Source organism: Caretta caretta, chromosome 2, assembly GCF_965140235.1.
Source record: "Caretta caretta isolate rCarCar2 chromosome 2, rCarCar1.hap1, whole genome shotgun sequence".
In the NCBI taxonomy this organism is placed as follows: Eukaryota; Metazoa; Chordata; order Testudines; family Cheloniidae; genus Caretta; species Caretta caretta.
The window spans coordinates 133,281,716-133,302,079 of NC_134207.1; the positions used below are offsets into that span (position 1 = coordinate 133,281,716).

At 39.8% G+C, this 20,364-nt stretch overlaps 1 protein-coding gene across 9 annotated transcripts in view; it reads left to right on the top strand.

Moving 5' to 3' along the window:
• The window catches only part of CDH18 (cadherin 18), an 831,624-nt gene extending 811,751 nt beyond the window's left edge, over positions 1–19,873 (top strand). For all 9 annotated transcript variants that reach the window (XM_048839639.2, XM_075125429.1, XM_048839637.2 and 6 more), the window contains 2 exons: positions 13,206–13,457; positions 15,426–19,873. In XM_048839639.2, the coding sequence (XP_048695596.2) occupies positions 13,206–13,457; positions 15,426–15,916 (743 nt within the window). In that variant the 3' untranslated portion in view covers positions 15,917–19,873. The remainder of the gene's footprint in view (positions 1–13,205; positions 13,458–15,425) is intronic.
• Positions 19,874–20,364: the final 491 nt, after the last annotated feature.

Genomic DNA, 20,364 nt, shown 5'->3' on the forward strand with positions numbered 1-20,364 from the left:
TCACCATCCAACCCAGAGAAATATTGCTTCCAACTATGGAAGCCCGCAAGATGCCCTTTAGTTCTGCGTCTTCCTCTCTGAATCCAAAAACACAGGGAAAAAAAACCAAAACAGACGAGACCTGCCTCCCCACTTCTACAAACAGAAACATGCCCGAGCCTGAGGCAGCACAATTGGGTGGTACTACTGCAGGCAACCGTAGATACTGGTGAAATTAAATTTACAGTTTTGACCCTACAGACCGCCACGACTGAGATTCAGAGTGTGCTACAAGCTCAATCCAGATGGGTGAAGCACAACACAGAATTTCTGATGTGGAAAATGATTTCAAAGAGAACAAATTGCAGGTTATGAAGAACTGTAATGACATCAAGACTGTTAAGACCAAGCTAATTGATCTAGAAAACCACTCACAATGATGTAACATGAGGATTGTGTTTTTTCCTAAAGGATTAGAGAAAGGTAAACCCTCTGAATTTGTCCTTAAACTGCTAACTAAGTTGTTGGATCTTCTGGTTTTGGCATAGAATGGGCACAATGAGCTCTTGCTTCTTAGCCAGCTCCAGGAAATCAGCCTAGACTATTGATTGTACAGTTCCTGAAGTTTACCACTACGGGAGTTATACTGCAGAAATCCAGAGGGGGAAAAAAGGAGCTGGTATGGAGAGAAACAGCAATTAAAATACAGCTCTTTTGAGATTATTCCTGTGATGTGGTTGCAATGAGGGCAGTGTTTTAACCAAGCAAAACAGCTGGCCAGGAAGATAAACTAGAAATATTTTATTTGGCAATGCTCCATATTAAGAATGATGAGGGGACAGTATCATTCAGTTCCTCTTAGGAGGCAGAAAAATTGCCTCAAATTCTGCACACTCTTTCCTCACAAGAAGAGACATCTATGGAATGAGCTGACTGTATGGGATTAATGTATGGCTCTCTGAGATCTGATATGGCCCCTCTAAAGAGGTTGATGTGAGCTCATAGATATTGATATGTATGTTTCTTTTCTTTTCCTTTATTTCTCTCTCACCGGGGCTGAAGTGTTGAAAGGTTATCATCAATTTACTTCCTATTGCCTTAACTTGTTCAAAAAGAGGATCAATGTAAAATCAATCATTTGATCAGTAATTATATTTTTTGTAGTAGCTTTATTAGATGGTGCTTTCTTATTGACAAATGTGTCAAGGTTCTGTTGCTAGCAGACAGTTACTATAATTTTAATGTTTGGGGCCCAGGGGTTGTGAGAATCTCAAAATTTCACCTGATCCAACCACCTCCTCTGATTGTCAAGTGTGTATTTTTGGACAGTTTAAACAAATTCTTCTTTTGGATTGTATGATACTTGTGTGTATTTCTCTCTCCTGTATCTTTTTATATTTTGTTTATTTGCTTATTTAATTCCTCTTTCTGCCTCCCTCTCATCACTCTTCCATGCTGGGAATTTCCTTCCCATGCCTATGGAATATGTACTGGGAAGTGACACCCTCTGCCTAGATTATATAGCTTTAGTTGCTAAGATATGAAAGAGCTGTATGCTACTTAGGAACATCTGCAATTTCTCATTTATTCACAAAACGACTTTATATTTTATCCAGTATATTTTAACAATGATGGCTCCAATAATTTAAAGCATCTCCTGGAATATAAAAGAATTTAATAACCCCACTGAAAGAAAAAAAAGTAATTCAGTACTGAAAAAAGAGAACATTGACATGCTCCACAAGATGCGTCTGACAGAACTTGAAGCTTATAAACTGAAGAGAGATTGGGTAGGCCTCTCAGTTTCTAGTTGCTTTAATTCTAAAGTGAGGGGTGTTGCTGTACTAATACATAAAAAATTGAATGTTAATATTTTGATCACAGGGTCTGACAATGAGGGTGGATTCACTGTCCTTAAGATTGAAATTGGCAGTTTTATAATCCTCTTTTGCAATCTTTACAGGCCAAACCTGGATGATCCCAATTTTTTTCATAAACGTTTTATGAGTATAAATGCCATAGTATAGTATAGTATAAGGCCACCATACCCTTATTATAGCTGTTGATTTTAACAAAATTCTAGATCTAATCCTTGATAAATCTTCTCCATTTCTATATAAAAAACATACATAGCTAACTTAGAATGACAAAATGTGTGGAGATCTGGTATTCCTACAGCCAGAGCCTATAGGTTTGGGGTGTTTTTTGTTTTGTTTTGTTTCCTGCAGCTCATTCAACACATTTTAGTTTGGACTATTTCCTACTTTCACAAAACTTGACCAATTCTGTCACTGGTACTATTACTATATCTGACCATGCTTATCTATATATGTCTTTGAGGTCCCCATGTTATGTACCCCCCAACTAAAATGTGGAGATTAAACACATCTCTTCTGTTTGATACATCATTTGGTAACTCTATCCAGCAGGAGTTAACATTTTTTTAATACCAATGCCCCACTGCTTCATCACCTGACACACTTTGGGAAGCCTTTAAAGCTTTTGTCAGAGACAGTATCATCTCTTATGCCTCCATTAAAAAGAAATGAAGAGAACATGGAATTGATGCCCTTTCAAAGGAAATTAAGGTCTTGGATGTAGACTGCATCTGCCCCCTTCCTAAAGGAACTCAGAACTCTCATTCATCTAAAATACAAAATCAACAAATTTCTGTCCCAAAAGGCTGAGTTTGCTTTCTTCTGTTTGAAGCAAAACTGCTGGGAATCTGGCAAGAAAGATAGCAAGCTATTGGCATATAGATTTAAGCAAAAGGCTAACAGAAATAAGATGGGTGTTATTCATGATAGTAGCAATACATTATATAAAACACAGATATTAATGAAGAATTTCAGCAGTTTTATTCAAAACTATATTTAGCTGAAAAGAGAATCAGCAAAGATGCCGTAGATGACTTTTCTAGTGTATTGTCTCTTCCACAGATCTCTAATTATCAGAAGCAACTTTTAGCTGCTCCTTTAGAAATAACGGAACTAATGCCAGCTGTAAAAGAAATGAAAGTTGCAAAGATTCCTGGTGTTGCTGGGTTCTCAACTTAATTTTACAAAAAGTTCTATGTAACTTTAACATTCAGATTATTGAACATATTCAATGAGGCCAAGAATGAGCAAACTCTCCTGCCTACTCTAAGAGATGTTGTAATTTCAGATATTTCTAAACCTGGGAAAGACCTTGGACTATGTAGAAATCACAGGCCAATTTCTTCAATAAATTGTGATGCTAAGATTTCAGTCAAAGCTCTTGCTATGCAATTGGATGAACTTCTCTCACACATTATACACATAAATCAGGTAGGCTTCCTTCATAATAGACAAAGCTCAGATAATTTGTGTCATCTGACTGATATTATTGCTGCTTCAGGAGATACTAAGGAACCCTTAGCTCTTGTTTATTTCGATGCCAAAAAAGGCCTTTAATCACATAGCCTGTGATTATCTTTTTCATGTGTTAGCAAAATTTGGATTTGGTAAGCAATTTATTTGCTTGGATTAAACTTTTGTACTCTAACCTGACTTCCAGGGTAGTGACCAAAGGTATTATTTCTGCCCCATTTCTGTTACACAGACGAATGAGGCAGGGCTGTCCCCTTTCTCCTCTTCTGTTTGATTTAGATCTAGAAGTTGTAGCCATTGCTATCTGACCAATATATTTATGATATCAGGGTGGGGGATAACAGAGTCCAACATTATGTTCTAAGCGGATGATGCTCTTGTATTTGTATCTAAGCCCAAAGTTACGATTCCTAACCTTCTAACCCAACTGTTTAAAAGTTTGGACACCTCTCAGGATATACAATTAATTGGAGTAAATCAGAAATCTTAGGCATTAACAACTATGCTCACAAAGGTCTTTTCTTAAATCAGAACTTGTCAGTGTCAATCGTTTTACATAAAATGTATAGGAATACTGATTATACAGATACAGAATATTCAGGACATTCCTAAGATATAGAGAAAGCCAACAATTGCCCAAGTACCTAACCATTTGGGGAGATGGAACTCCTTAACCCCTCAGTTTGTGGGGTAAAATTAATATACCGAAAATGACTGTCCTTCCCAAAATTTCATATCTTCTGAGGGGTCTCCCTAGTTCTATTCCTCAAAATTATTTTAAGAAATTCAATAATATTTTCAGAATGTTCCTTTAGGATGCAGGTAAGAAACCTAGACTAATTCTGAACAGCTCCCCCTCCCTCTGGGAGAGTTTGGCTTTTCCAACTTTGAAAATTATGATATCTCCTTTTTGTTAAGTCAGGTATCTTTGTGGCTGTTAGCTATGGCTGCAAAAAGTGTTCAGTCTTCTATGATTCTATGATTGTATGAGAATTGGTATATCCTTTCCCTATTTCAGACACTGTAGAATTGAATTATTATGGATTTGAAGACTCCAACGTTTCCACAATAACAGCTGTGAAGCAAGCTTTAGTCATACTTGGCTAGAAAGTTCTTCTTCCATGCATTCTTCCATAAAGAAGCAATCCCATAGAGCAATCCTATTTTTAAAATCAGTGGCAAAACCTTGACTGGGGTGGATTGATGGAGACAGGAATTATGATTGTTTCGCAGCTAATAGGCAATGAAAAAGTTAAAGTATTTGTAGATTTTCAGCAACAATTTGGCTTGCCCTGCCCCTGAGCATGGAAACATCTCCAAATAAAGCATTTACTAATGAATGTGTTTGGACTGGATGCACTGGGAACTCCAGAATTTTTATTACTTTGGAGGAAACTTACTGGATTTACTTGGCCAGTGGTATCCTTTTACAGTTTTCTGTTCCAAAAAATTCTGCCAAAGACTGATAATTGGAGAGTTGCTTGCAAGAGAGATTTGGATACACAACTATCTGTTACCCAATGGAATACAATTGCATCTAATGTTAACAAAAATAAAAGCAACTGTAGACCTGAGACTATGGCTTATTCACCGAAAAAAAAAAAATTATATATATATACAGTGGTCTCCACAAAGGCTAATGATAATGGGCCTCATGAATGCTGACTGATGTAGGAAATGTAACTCTCTTGGTAGGTTAGTGCATATGTTTTGGGAGTGTCCTGTGTCAAGAATTTCTGGTATGCAGTAGGTCAAAGGATCACTTTGATATTGGATGCTAAGTTGGAGCCCTCTCCCTTAAATTTCATTCTTGGATATATTTTTTCTGATACCTGCAGATTACCTGGTAACAAAATGGTGTGATTCCAATGTCAGCTTTGGTCACTAAAAAATTAATCGTGATAAAATTGAAAAGTTGATCTTCACCAAATATGTATGCCTGGGCCAGTGATATGGCTGACCTTGCAGCTAACAAATGACTGGCATTCTGCAGAAAGGAAATGCCCAAAATATACATAGCAATTTGAGCTGACTTTTTAGAGGTCTATGATTAATGTAGACTCTGAGGATAAATATGTTGCTTCCCCTTGACTTCCTTTATTCTAACCCTCTTTATTTACTTGGTGTATTATATTGAATCTAGTATTTTGGTATATTTGTTGTATTTGCAACTATTATTTATATATTGTAATATATAAAATATATATTAAAAAAAGAAATTGGCAGCTATCACTTTAGGAATATTACCAACGCAAACATTGTCTCTTTGATAATTCTGTTTATTTTTAATTAGTCACAATATCTCAGAGAACTTCTAAAAGTTCAGCTGCTGACATAAGCAGAGTAGAGCAACAAATTAAAATATGCCTAAAGCAACAAATGGATTTTTATTTTGTTTTTACTTTCATTTCTCTTGTGCTTGCCTGTAGTGTGTCAATAGAATTCTCAATTTGTGTATAATACATAAATTAGTAGTCCACAAAGTGCTCCTACTTTCACCTTCCCCAGAACTCACACCAGTTCTCAGCTTCTTTGATATTTTCCCTATTCCTGCATTGCATTTCTCAGGGTGGGAACAAAATATAAATCAGAGATGAACAGCACTTTGGAAACAAAGAGGATTGTGATAATGGCCTTGAGTGCAGGATAGTCTGGATTCATAGTCTACAATTCCAAAGGGTAAAGAAAGATTGCTTAGAGCTGTGGGGAATATTCCACACTGAACCTCATACCCACTTGAGCAGAGTCTTGGGTTCCAGCTTCCGTGTATTTCCAAAGCGTAGCTCGTGTGTATACAAGTTCAGTTATCATGAACTACTGTTATTTGTACAGCTACAAAACTAGACAAATTTCCCTCCCCCTCTAAGTTAGCCCCTTAGCAGCCAACCCTCTTATCCCCTGCAAGCCTTGAGACCCACCTTCTGACTTTAGATCTTTTCAGGAAGGAAGGGTGCAGCTTTGTAAAGGTGTCAAGGGCCTTACTGGAATGTACAAAGTATATTTTGTTATGGAACAGGTATAGATAGGTCATTGAACATGAACCATCTAGCCTATTTACAAAGGCTGGTTCACTTCTGGCCTGGTGAACCAACCTGTACAGTTTTCATCATCCTAAGGTTACTGCTTCTGTTCCAGTATATCTGTCTTCTTGTCTCTTTTCCTTTGTCAGAAGAAACTCTCTGTGTTATTTCCCCCATAACCCTTAAATGGATCATTAGCATCTTTCTTTGTACCCCACTGTCTTTGGCCTTCTACATTTGTGGGATTTTTTGTTTCATGTTAAGTTTTTCCACTTATAAGTTGCACAGTCCATAGTTTCCCTCTCAGTGGCTTCTCCAACTTCTCTTCCTCCCTCAGAAAAGTCACCCAGTGTAAATATAAAAAGCATAGGAAGAAAAGTCATTGAGCAAATGTTTGGCTGAACTTTTGTACATTTATTCACTTTATTCATATTTAGTCACTAGAATGAGATTCTGAACACCAGCTCTGCTACTATCACTGACCTGAGGGGTGAGTTTGGGCAAGTCATTTCACTTTCCTGTGCTCAGTTTCCCCACATGGAGTAAAGATACTGACCTCCTCTGTAAAGCACTTTGAGATCCACCATAGAAAAGCACTATATAACAGCTAGGTATTACCTTTATCAAGGTTTCCCCCATAGTAATAATGAACATTAGAATATATGAACATACTGATACCCCTGGACCTTCTATTCCACCACCACAACACATACCTACAACCTCCTTTGCTTGTATTTATATCTGTAAACCTCCACTGGGAGAAAAAAATATTTATTTTTTGTACACATGGCTCTAATTTTGCTTACTATTTTAGCGATCTTAGACACATTCCAGCTAGGGTTTTGTCTACTTATTCCATGCTGTAAGTACTTTTAGAAAGAATATAAAGTACCAAAATGACCATGATCAAGGGCATTTCTAAATTAGAGACCTTGGTTCTAACTGCTTTTGTGTTTAAACCCATGCCTCTTGATGGTTACTATCTTTTTAAAAAAGAGTTAAAAATGCAAAACTGTGAAAAATGTTGTTGCATTGCATTCTTCCAACTCTTTGGTGTTTACTAATTTATTTTATACAGTATAAAAATGTCAGCTTCTCATTGGGGTGGTGGGGTTAAACTTCGTTCTTTCAAGATTTCTTCACTCTAGTGTTACGTCTGCCAACTTCGTCCATGACTTTTTTATTTCATCTTCTCGCAACCTTGCCTATTTTTTTTTCTTTTGACATCTTTGTGCTTTTTCAGTTTGGATTTCCCCCTGTCTGCAGTTATCTGCTGCCTTATTTCATATCAGACCTCATGTTTCAGTGTTCTTTCCTTCACAGCTTTGCCAATAAGCTTCCATGCTTAAATTCTTTCATCATTGCTTGGTTGCTACTCGTGTTTTTTGTGTGACTTTAAACCCTTTCTGCTCAGGATGGTTCACTTTTTGCTCTCGTATTAGGTCTCTGATGTGTTTGGCTTTTTTTCTTAACAGACTGCATTTTTGTCACTGCTGTTTTAGCTGCATCATTGGATCACTCACTCTAGGTTAGATTTATGTCAGGGGAAGAAAGGAGGAGGTTATGCTTTCCTGCCCAGATTTAAAGACTGGGCCTCTTCTGGATGTCATCCCAGGCAGATTTACATGGGCAAATACCGTAGGAACTTCTTATTCTGTCTAAATTTACACAGAGCAACTGAGCTTATATGTTGGGGCCTGTAGACACCATCACAACAGAAAAATAATAAATCGCCAAAAAGAAGTAAAGGGCCATCATCAGTATTCTTAATAGCACTTGCTACTACATGTTTGATTAGCTGTAGAAGATCTGAGGATGACTTGTATTGGGATGAGCCTCATGACTGATGCAACTGTTGATGCTCAGTTGATGGATACGGTGTTACTTGTCACGAAAATGGAATTGCACTACAAGCTTTAGCCCTTAAATATATTCTTGATATTTTTACTTTATTATATTGTCTAGATAACTTTGTGGTGTTGTTTTCTCACCCCATTTTTCTTACAACTTGAAATCAAACCATCCCTACTGTTGACCATTCTATTACAAAATTGCTGAGATGTGCTGAGTACCTGCAACTCCCATTGACTTCATTGCAATTCCAGGAGCCCAGTGCCAGTCAGGATATGGCACTTTTTAAAAAGTCATGTTGCAAATTAAAGTATTTGCCTACATTTTGGTTACGCTGTTTCATCAAAATTCTGGTTGATAGAATGCAATTCAGTTGGATTTTTAAGGCCTGACATTGCATTCTGGAAGATATATGTTCTTAAAATGTCAAATTTGTTGGCTCTTTTGTACAATGATCCTCCTTCACATATTGCAAATCTAGCTCTTGGAGTGGTTTGCAGATTTGCACTACAAAAACACATGGAGTGAAATCCTGGCCTCATTGAAGGCAATGGGAATTTTGCCATATTAAATAAAACATTATTGTTTAACATTGTACTTTTGGGTATGAAAATTACTAAAGATCTTGTTCTTGGTGTCAAGGTCAGAACAAGTTAACTTGAATTATCCCAGATATGGGCAGAGTTATTAGATGAACAATGACAATGTGTAAAGTCCTGGCCCCACTGAAGTCAGTGGCAATTTTGGGAACTGAAGTCAATGGGAATTCAGTCCATATCTCTGTTTTTGCTCCTTTAAAGCATACCTCCTTTACCAATCCATTTTGTCTGATCATTGTATCCCTTCCCTAAGGCATACTTGCACTGGACAGCCTCACCACTTTTACATAATGAGTTGCGACATCATAGTCTAATTCCTCTCTCATGTTCGCCCAACTAAGCCCTCCTGAACCTGCTGTAAGGAAGGAAAAAATTAATACAAAAACACTTTGCCTTTGCCAATCTGGTGGTGAGGGAAAAATTTCTTCCCAGCCCCTTTTCCCTTGCCCCGAGAAAGGAGCAACTAGTGCAATGCCCACAGCAGAACCTGACAAAACCTGGTATTTTACCACTTTCATGGGTGGTAGGATGGGTGCTGTTCCACTGGTCCAGGTAAAAGAAGGCTTTTTCTGAACCAGCATGAATCTATATAGTCTCCCCTCTCTTATGGTCACCTGTGGATAACAGGTCAGAGACTCCATGCTGCCCCGGTCTGCTGCTGCAGTCAGAAGTCACTTCTTGGCTTTCTAGCCCTTAAAGGGGGCACACTTCTTTTCCAACAAGCCAGACAACAGCCCCCCACTGTTTAATGAGTGGCAAGGTCAATATTATGGTCTTTTGTAGCCAATTCAGCATCATGATAGCCCATCGCCCCATCCGTATGCTAGAATAAAAGAACTGAAATTGTTTGTGAAAAACATTTTAGTAAATGTAAAATGTCATACATGTATCAAAGAACAAGCTCTTCCAACCTCTTGTCAAATAAGCCTTACGAATCTTCCAATTCTTTTTAAATTAAATTGGCAGAGGCCTGTAAAACCTGTGGACCTGTGAACTCGATGAACCTCTTTCCATGGCACAGTCTGTGAATAGAATCCGCAGGCCAGTACTCACCCAGCTCTGGGGAAGAGGTCTCTGAATATAATAAATGTAATCTGAATCCCAGTGACATTTAATTTGATCTTTTCAATCAAGTGACACAATTGTAACACAAAATGAGGGGTGCTGCAAAATAAGGTGGAAATAGCATGTACTTTAATGGTGAAACAGTGAATATTAGTGGAGGGATCTTGATTTTTTTAATAAAATGTCATAGCTGCAGAGTCTCATTAAGGCTACCTCCCCGGACAATGCATGGTAAAAACTAAAATTTTATCAGCTTATTTGGAGATGTCTTAAAACAAATCTTTTTGTATTGCATACACTTTTAGGTGTATTTTGGAATAAGGTCTGTGTCACAAAATCAAAAGCAGCTGTACAGATTTGCTGTGTTTCTTGTGTAGTACTTCTGTTGGGGTTTTCTTGCAGACTATTTGACACCGTTTTAATTATTGCTGAGGGGTTTTCATTCAGTTTATTTTAAGTGTGCAACACCCTAGCACCTCAGTAACAGAGGGGATAGATTGTATCATTATAAATATTATTTCCCCACTCTCAGGCTGTTTTGTAGGAACATACTGTCAGTGGGCGTTAATGACTTCAAAAGAATCACCTATTTGTGTTTTTATACATGGGGCCTGATCAACAACAACAAAGCAGGCAGGCATCATACCACCAAAAGAGTGGGAGGAAGTCTGCTGGGAAGCCAGCCTGCCTCAGAGCAAAACCCACAAAAGTGGCACCTTGCCCTTTAAGTGCGGAAGGAGACTTAAGAGGCAGTTTTATATATTGCAACCAGTGGAAATGGAGACAAAGATAAATGTATTTAGCTAAGTCATCTAAGAAAGCACCAATAAGCACAGTGAACAGGCCACTGGACTGGGACTTGGGAAACACATTCAGTTCCTGGCTCAGTCACAGACTTCCTGTGTGATCTTGGGTATGTCAATTAATCTACCCTTTGCCTCAGTTACCCACATGTAAAAATGGGATAATATCTACCTCACAGGGTGTTGAGAATGAAATCCATTAATGATTGCCAAGTATTCCAGTCCCATGGTGATGGGGGTCACATACGTACATAGATCTTGCTGCAGGCATGGGTGAAATGTTAGGATAGAGAGACAGATGAGATCAATGTTTAAAGTGTTGGCACAAAGAGCTTGATAGACAAAGGGCTAGCTTATTGAATCAAAACCAAGTAAGTAATACCTACCCAACCTAGCCATACTCATGACCCCTCCCCACCATGGAAAACAACTAGCCATGTGGGCTGGAACGTGCCATTCTATCTATATTCCTGCACCTGTATCCCTTTTTCAGTGACATCTACCTAGTTCTCTTGGTGTGCCCCTTTCCCAAAGCATTGTTAGCAGAGTCTTGAAGCATCACTAAGCCAACCCAGCTGTTCAGGCCCTTTAACAGGACTCTTAACAATATGTATGCTCTTTCCTGCTTCAATTTCCTCCATTCCTCAGGAAAAAGTCATACTTTCCTCAGTTCATCCTAACTGGATGGACTTCAGCACACCATAATCTTGGTCAGTTGTTCTTTCTTAGCATTCTTCAGCACTCACTGAGCTTCTGAGACCATATATATATATATGTTTGCTTCAGTATGTCCTGTACGCAGCAGCTCAACACCTAAACAAAAATATTCCAATCAGAAAGAGTCAGGCAGTGAACAGACTTTAATAGTGATGTGAAAGCCACTTCCAAAAAAGAACTGCCCCAACACATGTGTGTGCAAGATCTTCCTGCCTGTAGTGTTGGTTAAACAAAGCTTGTGAGGCTATCTATGTAACAGTATCATCTGTTGACTCCCAGTAATATTACAAAATCATCCCCCTGTTTTCTCCTCCCTGCCCTTAATCACTCCACTCTTATAGAGATACATCTCCATGATCATATGTATTCACATACACGATGATCCATCTCCTCGGCTCTGCCAGTGATACCAGACTCATCAGCTCACTTACAAGTTTCTCTTGAAAACGTCGCAACACTCCCTGAACTGATCTGTATGGCCACTATCCTCCTCTTTCATATTGCTCCTCAGGATTCATCTCTGCTCACAATGTCTTTAAGAAATCAATCAGTTAAGGATGGATTTGGTACCATGTTGATGGGGATAAGTGACTCTTGTTTATAATAACTAAAAAATACTTCTGTAGATGTGTATATGTATATAAAAATGTATCAATTCCCTCTTCCACTTGACTTCTTAGAAGATTGCATGCTGTTTGGAGTAGGAACAGTGTCTTCTTATGTGTTTGCACAACCCCTGGCACTGGGATTGGCAACCTTTGGCACACGGCCGGTCAGGGAAGTCCGCTGGCAGGCCGGGCTGCTTTGTTTACCTGCAGCATCTACAGGTTTGGCCAATCGCAACTCCCACCGGCCACAGTTCACTGCTGCAGGCCAATAGGGGCTGCGGGAAGCGGCAGCCAGTACATCCCTCGGCCCACGCCGCTTCCCGCAGCCCCCATTGGCCTGCAGTGGTGAACCGCAGCTGGTGGGAGCGTGCCAAAGGTTGCCAATCCCTGACCTCGCACAATGGGGTCCTGATCCTAATGAGGGCCTCTGGGTGCTACTATCATATAAATGTAAAATTAAAATAACCCCTTAGTATTATTAACTGCAGAGCATGCCAGCTGGACCTGAGGAACTTTTAAGTAATGAAATTCAACATGAACTTCCTCTCCCTTCTTTTTTGTTCTGCTATGACTCGAATCCATTTGCCTGTTCCCTCCCTTTAGCTGAGTGTCACCTTCTAACTTCCCATGCCCCCTACCCTAGCTCACTCTGTCAACTCTCACCTCCACCTTGAATGTCACACAGCTGGTGCTTTTTGGCCACCCTCTTCTCCTCGCTCAGATCTCTCCTGATAACTCACTTCTGCTGTGAAGCCTATAAGAAACACAGTCAGTTAAATTGAAGGGCCTTATTCTCGTTTATGCTAAAGAACTTTTACACATCTGTGGTAGTGGAAAATGGGACTTTAAGTGGATGTAAGTTACATGTGCACCCCCTTTCAGGTCCCTTTACACTACCCAGATGGTACAAAGTGTCCTTAAGTGAGAATGAGACCCAAAAACTTTATCAAAGTAAATTAAGTCATCAAGAAGTGAACTAGCAAAGCTGGCACATGATATTTATGTAACCCTGCCTAATCCCACCACACTCCCCCCTGTTGTTTTCCTCTGTCACACACCTTTGTCCTGCCATGTTTAAATTGTAGAATGTAAGCCCTTTGAGGCAGGGACTGTCTGTTTGTTGAGGTGTCTCTCACACCCTTGGGCATGACAGAAACAATAAATCATAATTATTCTTCATTAAGCCAGGGTGTCCTGCTTTTTGTGATTATAGATAACACAGCCAGTATCCTGACCAGACGGAGGAGATTCAGTCGAACTACTCAAGATGTCTACTACCTCCCGATTTTGATTTCTGATAGTGGAATCCCTTCTCTCAGCAGCAGCAGCACCCTTACAATCAGGGTCTGTGCATGTGAGAGAGATGGGCGCGTTCGGACCTGCCATGCCGAAGCTTTCCTTTCCTCAGCCGGTTTGAGCACAGGAGCCTTAATTGCAATTCTGCTCTGTGTCATCATTCTTCTGGGTAAGCCACTCTCTTGGTTAAATACTGATATCCTTTCATTAGCCTTCAGAACGTGGCAGTAGCGGCTTTTACTATCATGCGTTTCCGAATCAGGGATTACTTGTGAAAAGAGGTAATTAGAAATATAAAGCTGTGGTTTTATAGATAGGTTTTGCTAAAATTATTAGGAAAAATGCCTGTAAAGCATACTGGTGAAAAACTGGCATCCTGTAGAAAAAAATGTCCAGAAGTCAGAGTAATTAGCATTGTAGATCTTCCCAGGTAATTTAAAAAGGTTTCAGAAAGCCATTGACTCAAGGATCATCACTAGAACAGCTGGAAAAATGATAAAGAAGAGAGATGAGGAAAAGAGTTTTGAATTGCATTACTCTGTAAGAAGCACTATTAATACTGTACAAAAGCCACTTTCTAATTACCTCTGTGAGATGAGCTGATATCAGTGCACAACATAATCAAGAGGGGCAGGGGACATATTAAATGACAAAATGATTCCATTAGATAAATGTCCGTGGATATGCATTTTCTCTATTTTCCCAGACCAATTTTAATTTACCCATTACTTAATATTCTCATTTGGCAGAGATACAACATGTTGTACATAAACATCATTGTACTATCCATGTGTTTTTATGCATTCTAACAGAGAATGTTTGAAACAATGGGATTTGTCCTGTGACCCACTTACATCCCTTAAATCAATGAATTTATCTTGAAAGCCTGTGCTCTTTCTACTGATTCCTTTCGCCACAGCTTATCTCAGCCATTTCCTGGGTTTTAGAGTATAACTTTAAAATGTACAGAAACACACTTGAGTTATGTTATCAACATTTCAGTCACAATATGTGCAAATACATGGACATGGAAATGAAAGAGCATTTTGTTATTGTTTTTTCCAAAAGGAAAACACAAAACCTTGAAGATTTTAAGTTGATAGCTAATTGATTATTAATTTTATTAGGAATTGGGCATCCAGATCCCTTATGCAGTGTTGAAAAATCTCATCTTTCGTATATTAGGTGAAGATTTTCAAAGCAGGAATCAGGCATCCCAATCTCATTGATAATTAATCAGGGTTGGACACCCAACTGCCCTTTGTGCCATTGGAAATTTCCCTCTTAGTCATTATAGGCACTGCTTGCTATATTCTGGCAGGCTGCTGTGCCAACAGGGAACCCCACTGATTTAAGTGGGACTCCACATGGGTACAGCAGACTGTCTGCATATGACAACTTGCAGAATCGGGGCCTTATCGACAATAGAGCCTGTTCTTCCACCAATGGGCTGTGCATGGGAGGTAAACTTTAGCTGTACTCACAAAAACCTCTAGTTTATGTGTATTACATATTCTTCCAGTGTTTTACATTATGTGTGCTCAGTTTTATGAGACACAGGAACACACAGGCAATCTGAACGTTACAAGGGTCCATAATGGGAAATGGAAATTTGAAACGTATGTGTTGAGTAGTGGAGCTGTTGAGGGACATGGGGAGGAGTAGGGTTGTAACTAAAGCTTGGTATTAACAAAAGTGGCCTGATGTTACCAGTCCTGAGTAGCCACAATTTCCAGTGAAGTCAGCGCAAGCTGCAGGTGTTCTGCACCTCTGAAAAGCAGGATGCCCTTATTTAGTTGCCTTTGGTGGATTTTAGTGGCTGGATTTTCAGCAGATGTAAATTGGCACAGCTCAGTTGGACACCAGCTCCATTTCAGCTGCAAATCTGTCCTTTGATGCCCAAATTTAGGCATCCAGGTTTGAAAATATTGGCCACAGGGTATACAAACATACTGCTGAGTTAATCATAACTCTGTTGAAGCCCAACATCATAATGCAAGAATCCAAATAGCAGTCCGCAAGTGTCTGATCCGTTTTTATTTGGGATTTCGTATTTGTGACCCATGTAAGAGATATGTTGCTTATTTCATATGTAATGCCTGTAAACCTAACCTAATACCTGCAATTTTCTCTTTAGCAATTGTGGTCCTTTTCATTACATTAAGACGCAGCAAAAAGGAGCCCCTGATCATTTCCGAGGAGGATGTTCGGGAAAACATTGTCACGTATGATGACGAGGGTGGTGGAGAGGAGGACACTGAAGCATTTGACATCTCAGCCCTGCGGAACCCATCAGCTGCTGAGGAGCTGAAGTATCGGAGGGATGTGCGTCCTGACGTGAAGCACGCACCTAGGCACCAGCCTTCTTCAAGTCTGAACAGTATAGATGTTCATGAATTTATTAGACAAAGATTGGCAGAGGCAGATCTCGATCCCAGTGTGCCTCCCTATGACTCCATACAAACATATGCATATGAGGGTCATAGATCAGAAGCCGGATCTATCAGCTCTCTGGATTCAGCCACTACACACTCTGACCAGGATTATAATTACCTTGGTGACTGGGGACCAGAGTTTAAGAAGCTAGCTGAACTCTATGGAGAAATAGAATCAGAAAGAACAACTTAGTTACCATTCCTGGAACAAGAAGTGTTTTAGTTCCCAAACTGGAGCGAACCACAGCAGCGGTAACAATAAATGAATACAGTACTTGGAACTGAGCAAGTTGTACACAGTTACTGTAGAAACAAGTGCCCTTTTCATATTTGAAACTGGGTTCTTCAACTGGAAGAAAATCAAATTTTGAAAAATACAGAAAAAGAAAGAAACAATTGTCCTTTGTGTATATTTTTTAATTGCTAAATAAAGTCTGTGATACCATATCCATAACAATACCTAAAATAAATGAAGCAATGACATTTTTATTGCAATATATTTAAACATGCCAGAAAAACAGTAAGTCTATGGTGGTGCCTGTGGTGAGGATTGTTCATTGGAGAGCTTATGCAGGTAGTTGTGACATTGCATTTCTAGCTCTGCACTAGGCTTGGGATCCCAAACTGAGATAACCAATGGGGATCGTTACTGCTGTGATAAATGCCAGCAATCCATTCCTTTACAGAAGGGATACGTTGGAATTATCCACTCAAATGGCCCTTTGGTGGGCCCCTATTAGTAACACATTGAATCTTATTGAAACATCAGGCTGCAGTGCAGGTATGTAGTTTTGTTGTGCCCTCCCTCAGTCTATTGCTCGGTAACAAACCAATGGAGATGGGGGTAACTGGCTGCCTGCACAAATATGCATGCAGCCCATAGTCACAAGACCTGCACTGTTATTGAGTGGTGTAGAAGCTGTTGCTTCCATTCTCTGTTTCTTTTTTTTTTTTAACCTTTCCACAGGGACCTTGTTCATCTAAATGGAATGGTATAAAATATTCTCTATGCAGTGAAGCAGATGAGACATAGACTTTCTCAATAAAAAGAACCGCGCAGTACATTTTAACCTATGCAGTAGTTTGGGTCACTGTGCACCCTTGGGGGTCAGTGAATGAAGCTAACTAGGCTTACATTCCTCTGTGTCCGGAGCTCCAATGGTCAATTTGTGATGCGAGGGCTCTCCTATGCCATGTTTATTTTGCATGTGTTACCCAAAGAAAAATAGACCTGCTGGTATGATGTTATCTGAATGTGGAAACTGAGACAGCAAGGAGTTTAAGACAATGTTCCTGTGTTTTTTTTAATGATAGTTACATTAATTATTATTGCCCAAAATGCTGAAGGATCTTAGAAGTATCTCCCTCCAAGCACAGCAAAGTTTTTGACTAATTTAAAATCTGGCGGGTACACAAATCTATTAAAATCAGTGGAGGTGGAAAAATATTGTAATGTAGAAATTCCATTACTGGGGTACATGTAAGTTGAGTAAATCAAGATATTCAATTTCTAATTGTTTATCATTGTGGAATTTGCTTTTTCAGCATTTTAACACTTAATCCAACCTCCCACAGTTTTTTGATGGCTAGTGTTTTTAAAGTAAGTTTCTTCTGCTCTTCATCTTTCTCACACTCAGACTATAAAAGGACCATGATCATGATTAATGACCTTTAAGGTACAGCCCAGAGCTAGGAGCAGTGTGGAGCTGCATAGACCCTGGTGGAGCTCAAAAAGATGGAATTCCTCCCCAAGATAGGAGTGGCGGAAGCGCCCTAAAAGTGGGGGGCCATAGACACCCGAAATGTGGGCCCGCCCCCTATGCCACGCTGCTCCCTGCACTGCCCTTGCACCACCCCTCTTCCCCAAGCCCCCACCCACACACTGCCCCTTCTGCCAAGACCCTGGCCCTGCACCTCCTCTTCCCCTGAGACCCTGCTTCTGCACCACCGCTTCCCACCCCATTCTGGTACCCCTGTCCCAAGCTCCCTATTGCACAGGGGAAGACTGGCTGCTGCTATGCTACTCTACAACAGTCCTGTTCTGCAGGTAGTTGTGGAGGGGTGGAAAAACCATAATCCCACCTTCTTCCCACCCTTCCCTGCGCCTTTGGGCTGCTGTATGCCCTCTGGTGAGTAGAGACGGAAGCATTTCTAGACTTTCCCACCAAGCAAGGACCTCCGTTGTATATGGCCTTTACATGAGCCACATAAGGCAATTAGAAGGCTCCTTAGGACCCTCCTTCCCCACAACACACCTGAACAAGGGCCAGAAACAAATTGGACCCTAATCATCAGCTCACACTTAACATTACTTTCGATTTCTTGAATTTTTTTTGCCAGCCCCTCATGACATTATTGAAGAGTGCTTTCAAGTTTACAAGGCCTACTGGGCAAATGGGCAGGAAGCTCACACATTTTGAAAGAGAACTGATGAAGAGCTCTGTGTCAGTTTGAAAGCTTGTCTCTCTCACCAACAGAAGTTGGCCCGATAAAAGATATTACCTCACTCACCTTGACACTTTGAGACAAACATTGAAAACTCCTTTAAGCTATTTGCCGCAGCACTTCTCACAAGCTTCTGTTAGCCACTTTCTCATCACCTCCTATCCCCAAGCACAAGTAATATTTTTTTTAAAATGTTGATGTGCTAAAATGAATTTGAACACAACAGGAGTATATAAAAGCACAGCAGTTGTAACAAGACCTGTTTGGGAGGAAAAGTGGGAAAAAATTACAAGAGCAAATTTTCTGTATCTTTTTTTATTTTGAAATTCAAATTTTCAATGCGATTTGAAAAAAAAAATTGGTCTACTTTAGTTGCAATGTGAGGGCGATTCAGGGCCGGCTCTAGGTTTTTTGCCGCCCCAAGCGGAGTGCCACCAAAGCAAAAAAGAAAGGGGAGGGCCGAGTGCCGCCGAAGCAAAAAAGGGGAGAGGGGGGCGGAATGCTGCCCCTTGAAAAGTGTGGCCCAAGCACGTGCTTGGTTTGCTGGTGCCTAGAGCTGGCCCTGGATCTATTTAGTCCGGCATCCTGTCTCAATTTGTGCCCAGTGCAGGAGGTCTCAGAAGAGAAGTCTTCATAGGATCTTATTCAAGCTGACATCCCTGTTCAGGACAATATTGAAATATGTGCTTAATATAAAGTGATTTCAGTGGGAGTTAAGCACATGCTGTGCCCATGGAGCACATGCTTACATGCGTTCCTGAACTGAAGCCATAATTTATTCAGTGGTGCAATAAATGATCTGGAGGCGTTTCTTCCCGATTTAAATGACGATCAGTTTATGCCACCATCTGTATTATTTGTATAGCACCAACAGAGTGCTAGGGTAAGGAAACAGAGTGCTAGGGTAAGGAAACTAGTGTAAGGAAAGACAAAAGCTTTCAAAAGCTATAGTACCCATGTTTCCTAATATTTTATATTACACCTGCTTCATTATTATATTACAGGTTTGAGACATGGAATCTAGGGCAGTTTAATCTGCAAAATTGTCCCCTCTGCCCCCAAAGAGGAGAAATGACTTGCCGTTTGAGTTGTGTAATATTTGATAGGATACTTTTGTATGAATTGCGTCATAGATACATGAAGGTTTAAAGCCAAATAAAAGTGAAGCGTAGTGACACAGGCAGATGGACTTTCCTAATGCTCATATTCTGACATTGAGAGTAGGGGGTCACCTTTCAGAAGACGAGAAATCCCTGTTTGACCATTTGTAATGTTCCATGTACCATTGCTGCTATGCTACACATATACTGTACACAGGATGTGTGGAATTCTGAGGTGTTTAAAGTGCAAATTCTGCTGTGGGGTTATTGAGACTCGGCTTCACTGATGCTTCTGTGCGTTGTTTCATATCTCCTAGCAACTATGATCTCCAAATGTGCTTTTATATCATTATAAGTCTGCATGCTATGCTTACTGTCGTTTACTCAAATAAACATCACAGTGCTGTGTTGTTTGCATGACAAAGAGCAGAATACCAAATCTTCAGAGACACAGAGAAGGATCTCAAGGTGGAGATCAAATAGGTTTGCCAGATTTCCCCTTGTTACCTTTCCATTTTACCCTTGATTTTCTTGTCCCAGGAACAAACTACAACTATACTTGATGCTTTCTGTGTTAACATGATTAAACTGAAAGAAAAAGCTAACTCTCTGTGTCAAAGAAGCCATGATCATTTTGTCACACTATTGATTTAAGCAAAGGTTACATAGAGTGAAAATATTGTGTTAAAATCTTTTCTAGTTGTGGTTGAGTCTGATTCTACAGACGTCGCTTAAAACTTTCTTGGATCTCTTGTATTAGTCATGTTTTTAAACAATTTACTCTGAGCCCAAACATTAATTCTATTGCAGCTCTGCCAGCTTAAGCACTGGAATGTGCTCAACTTTTACTAAAGCTGGATGATCCTGAATCAGAATAAAGCTATATGGCTATAATAATAGTTAAGTGCCATATTACAGGGGTTACTTAAGGCTTTCTAATTATTTCTGCAAAAGCTGTCTGATATTTACATCCAACCAATTAATCATATTAATTCAAACAGGTCTTTTTTGTTTGCAAGGTGCTGGGTGAGGGCACTCAGCATGTTGTAAGCATGGTTTATAATCTGGAAAAATGAACAGCGCACATACAGGGGTA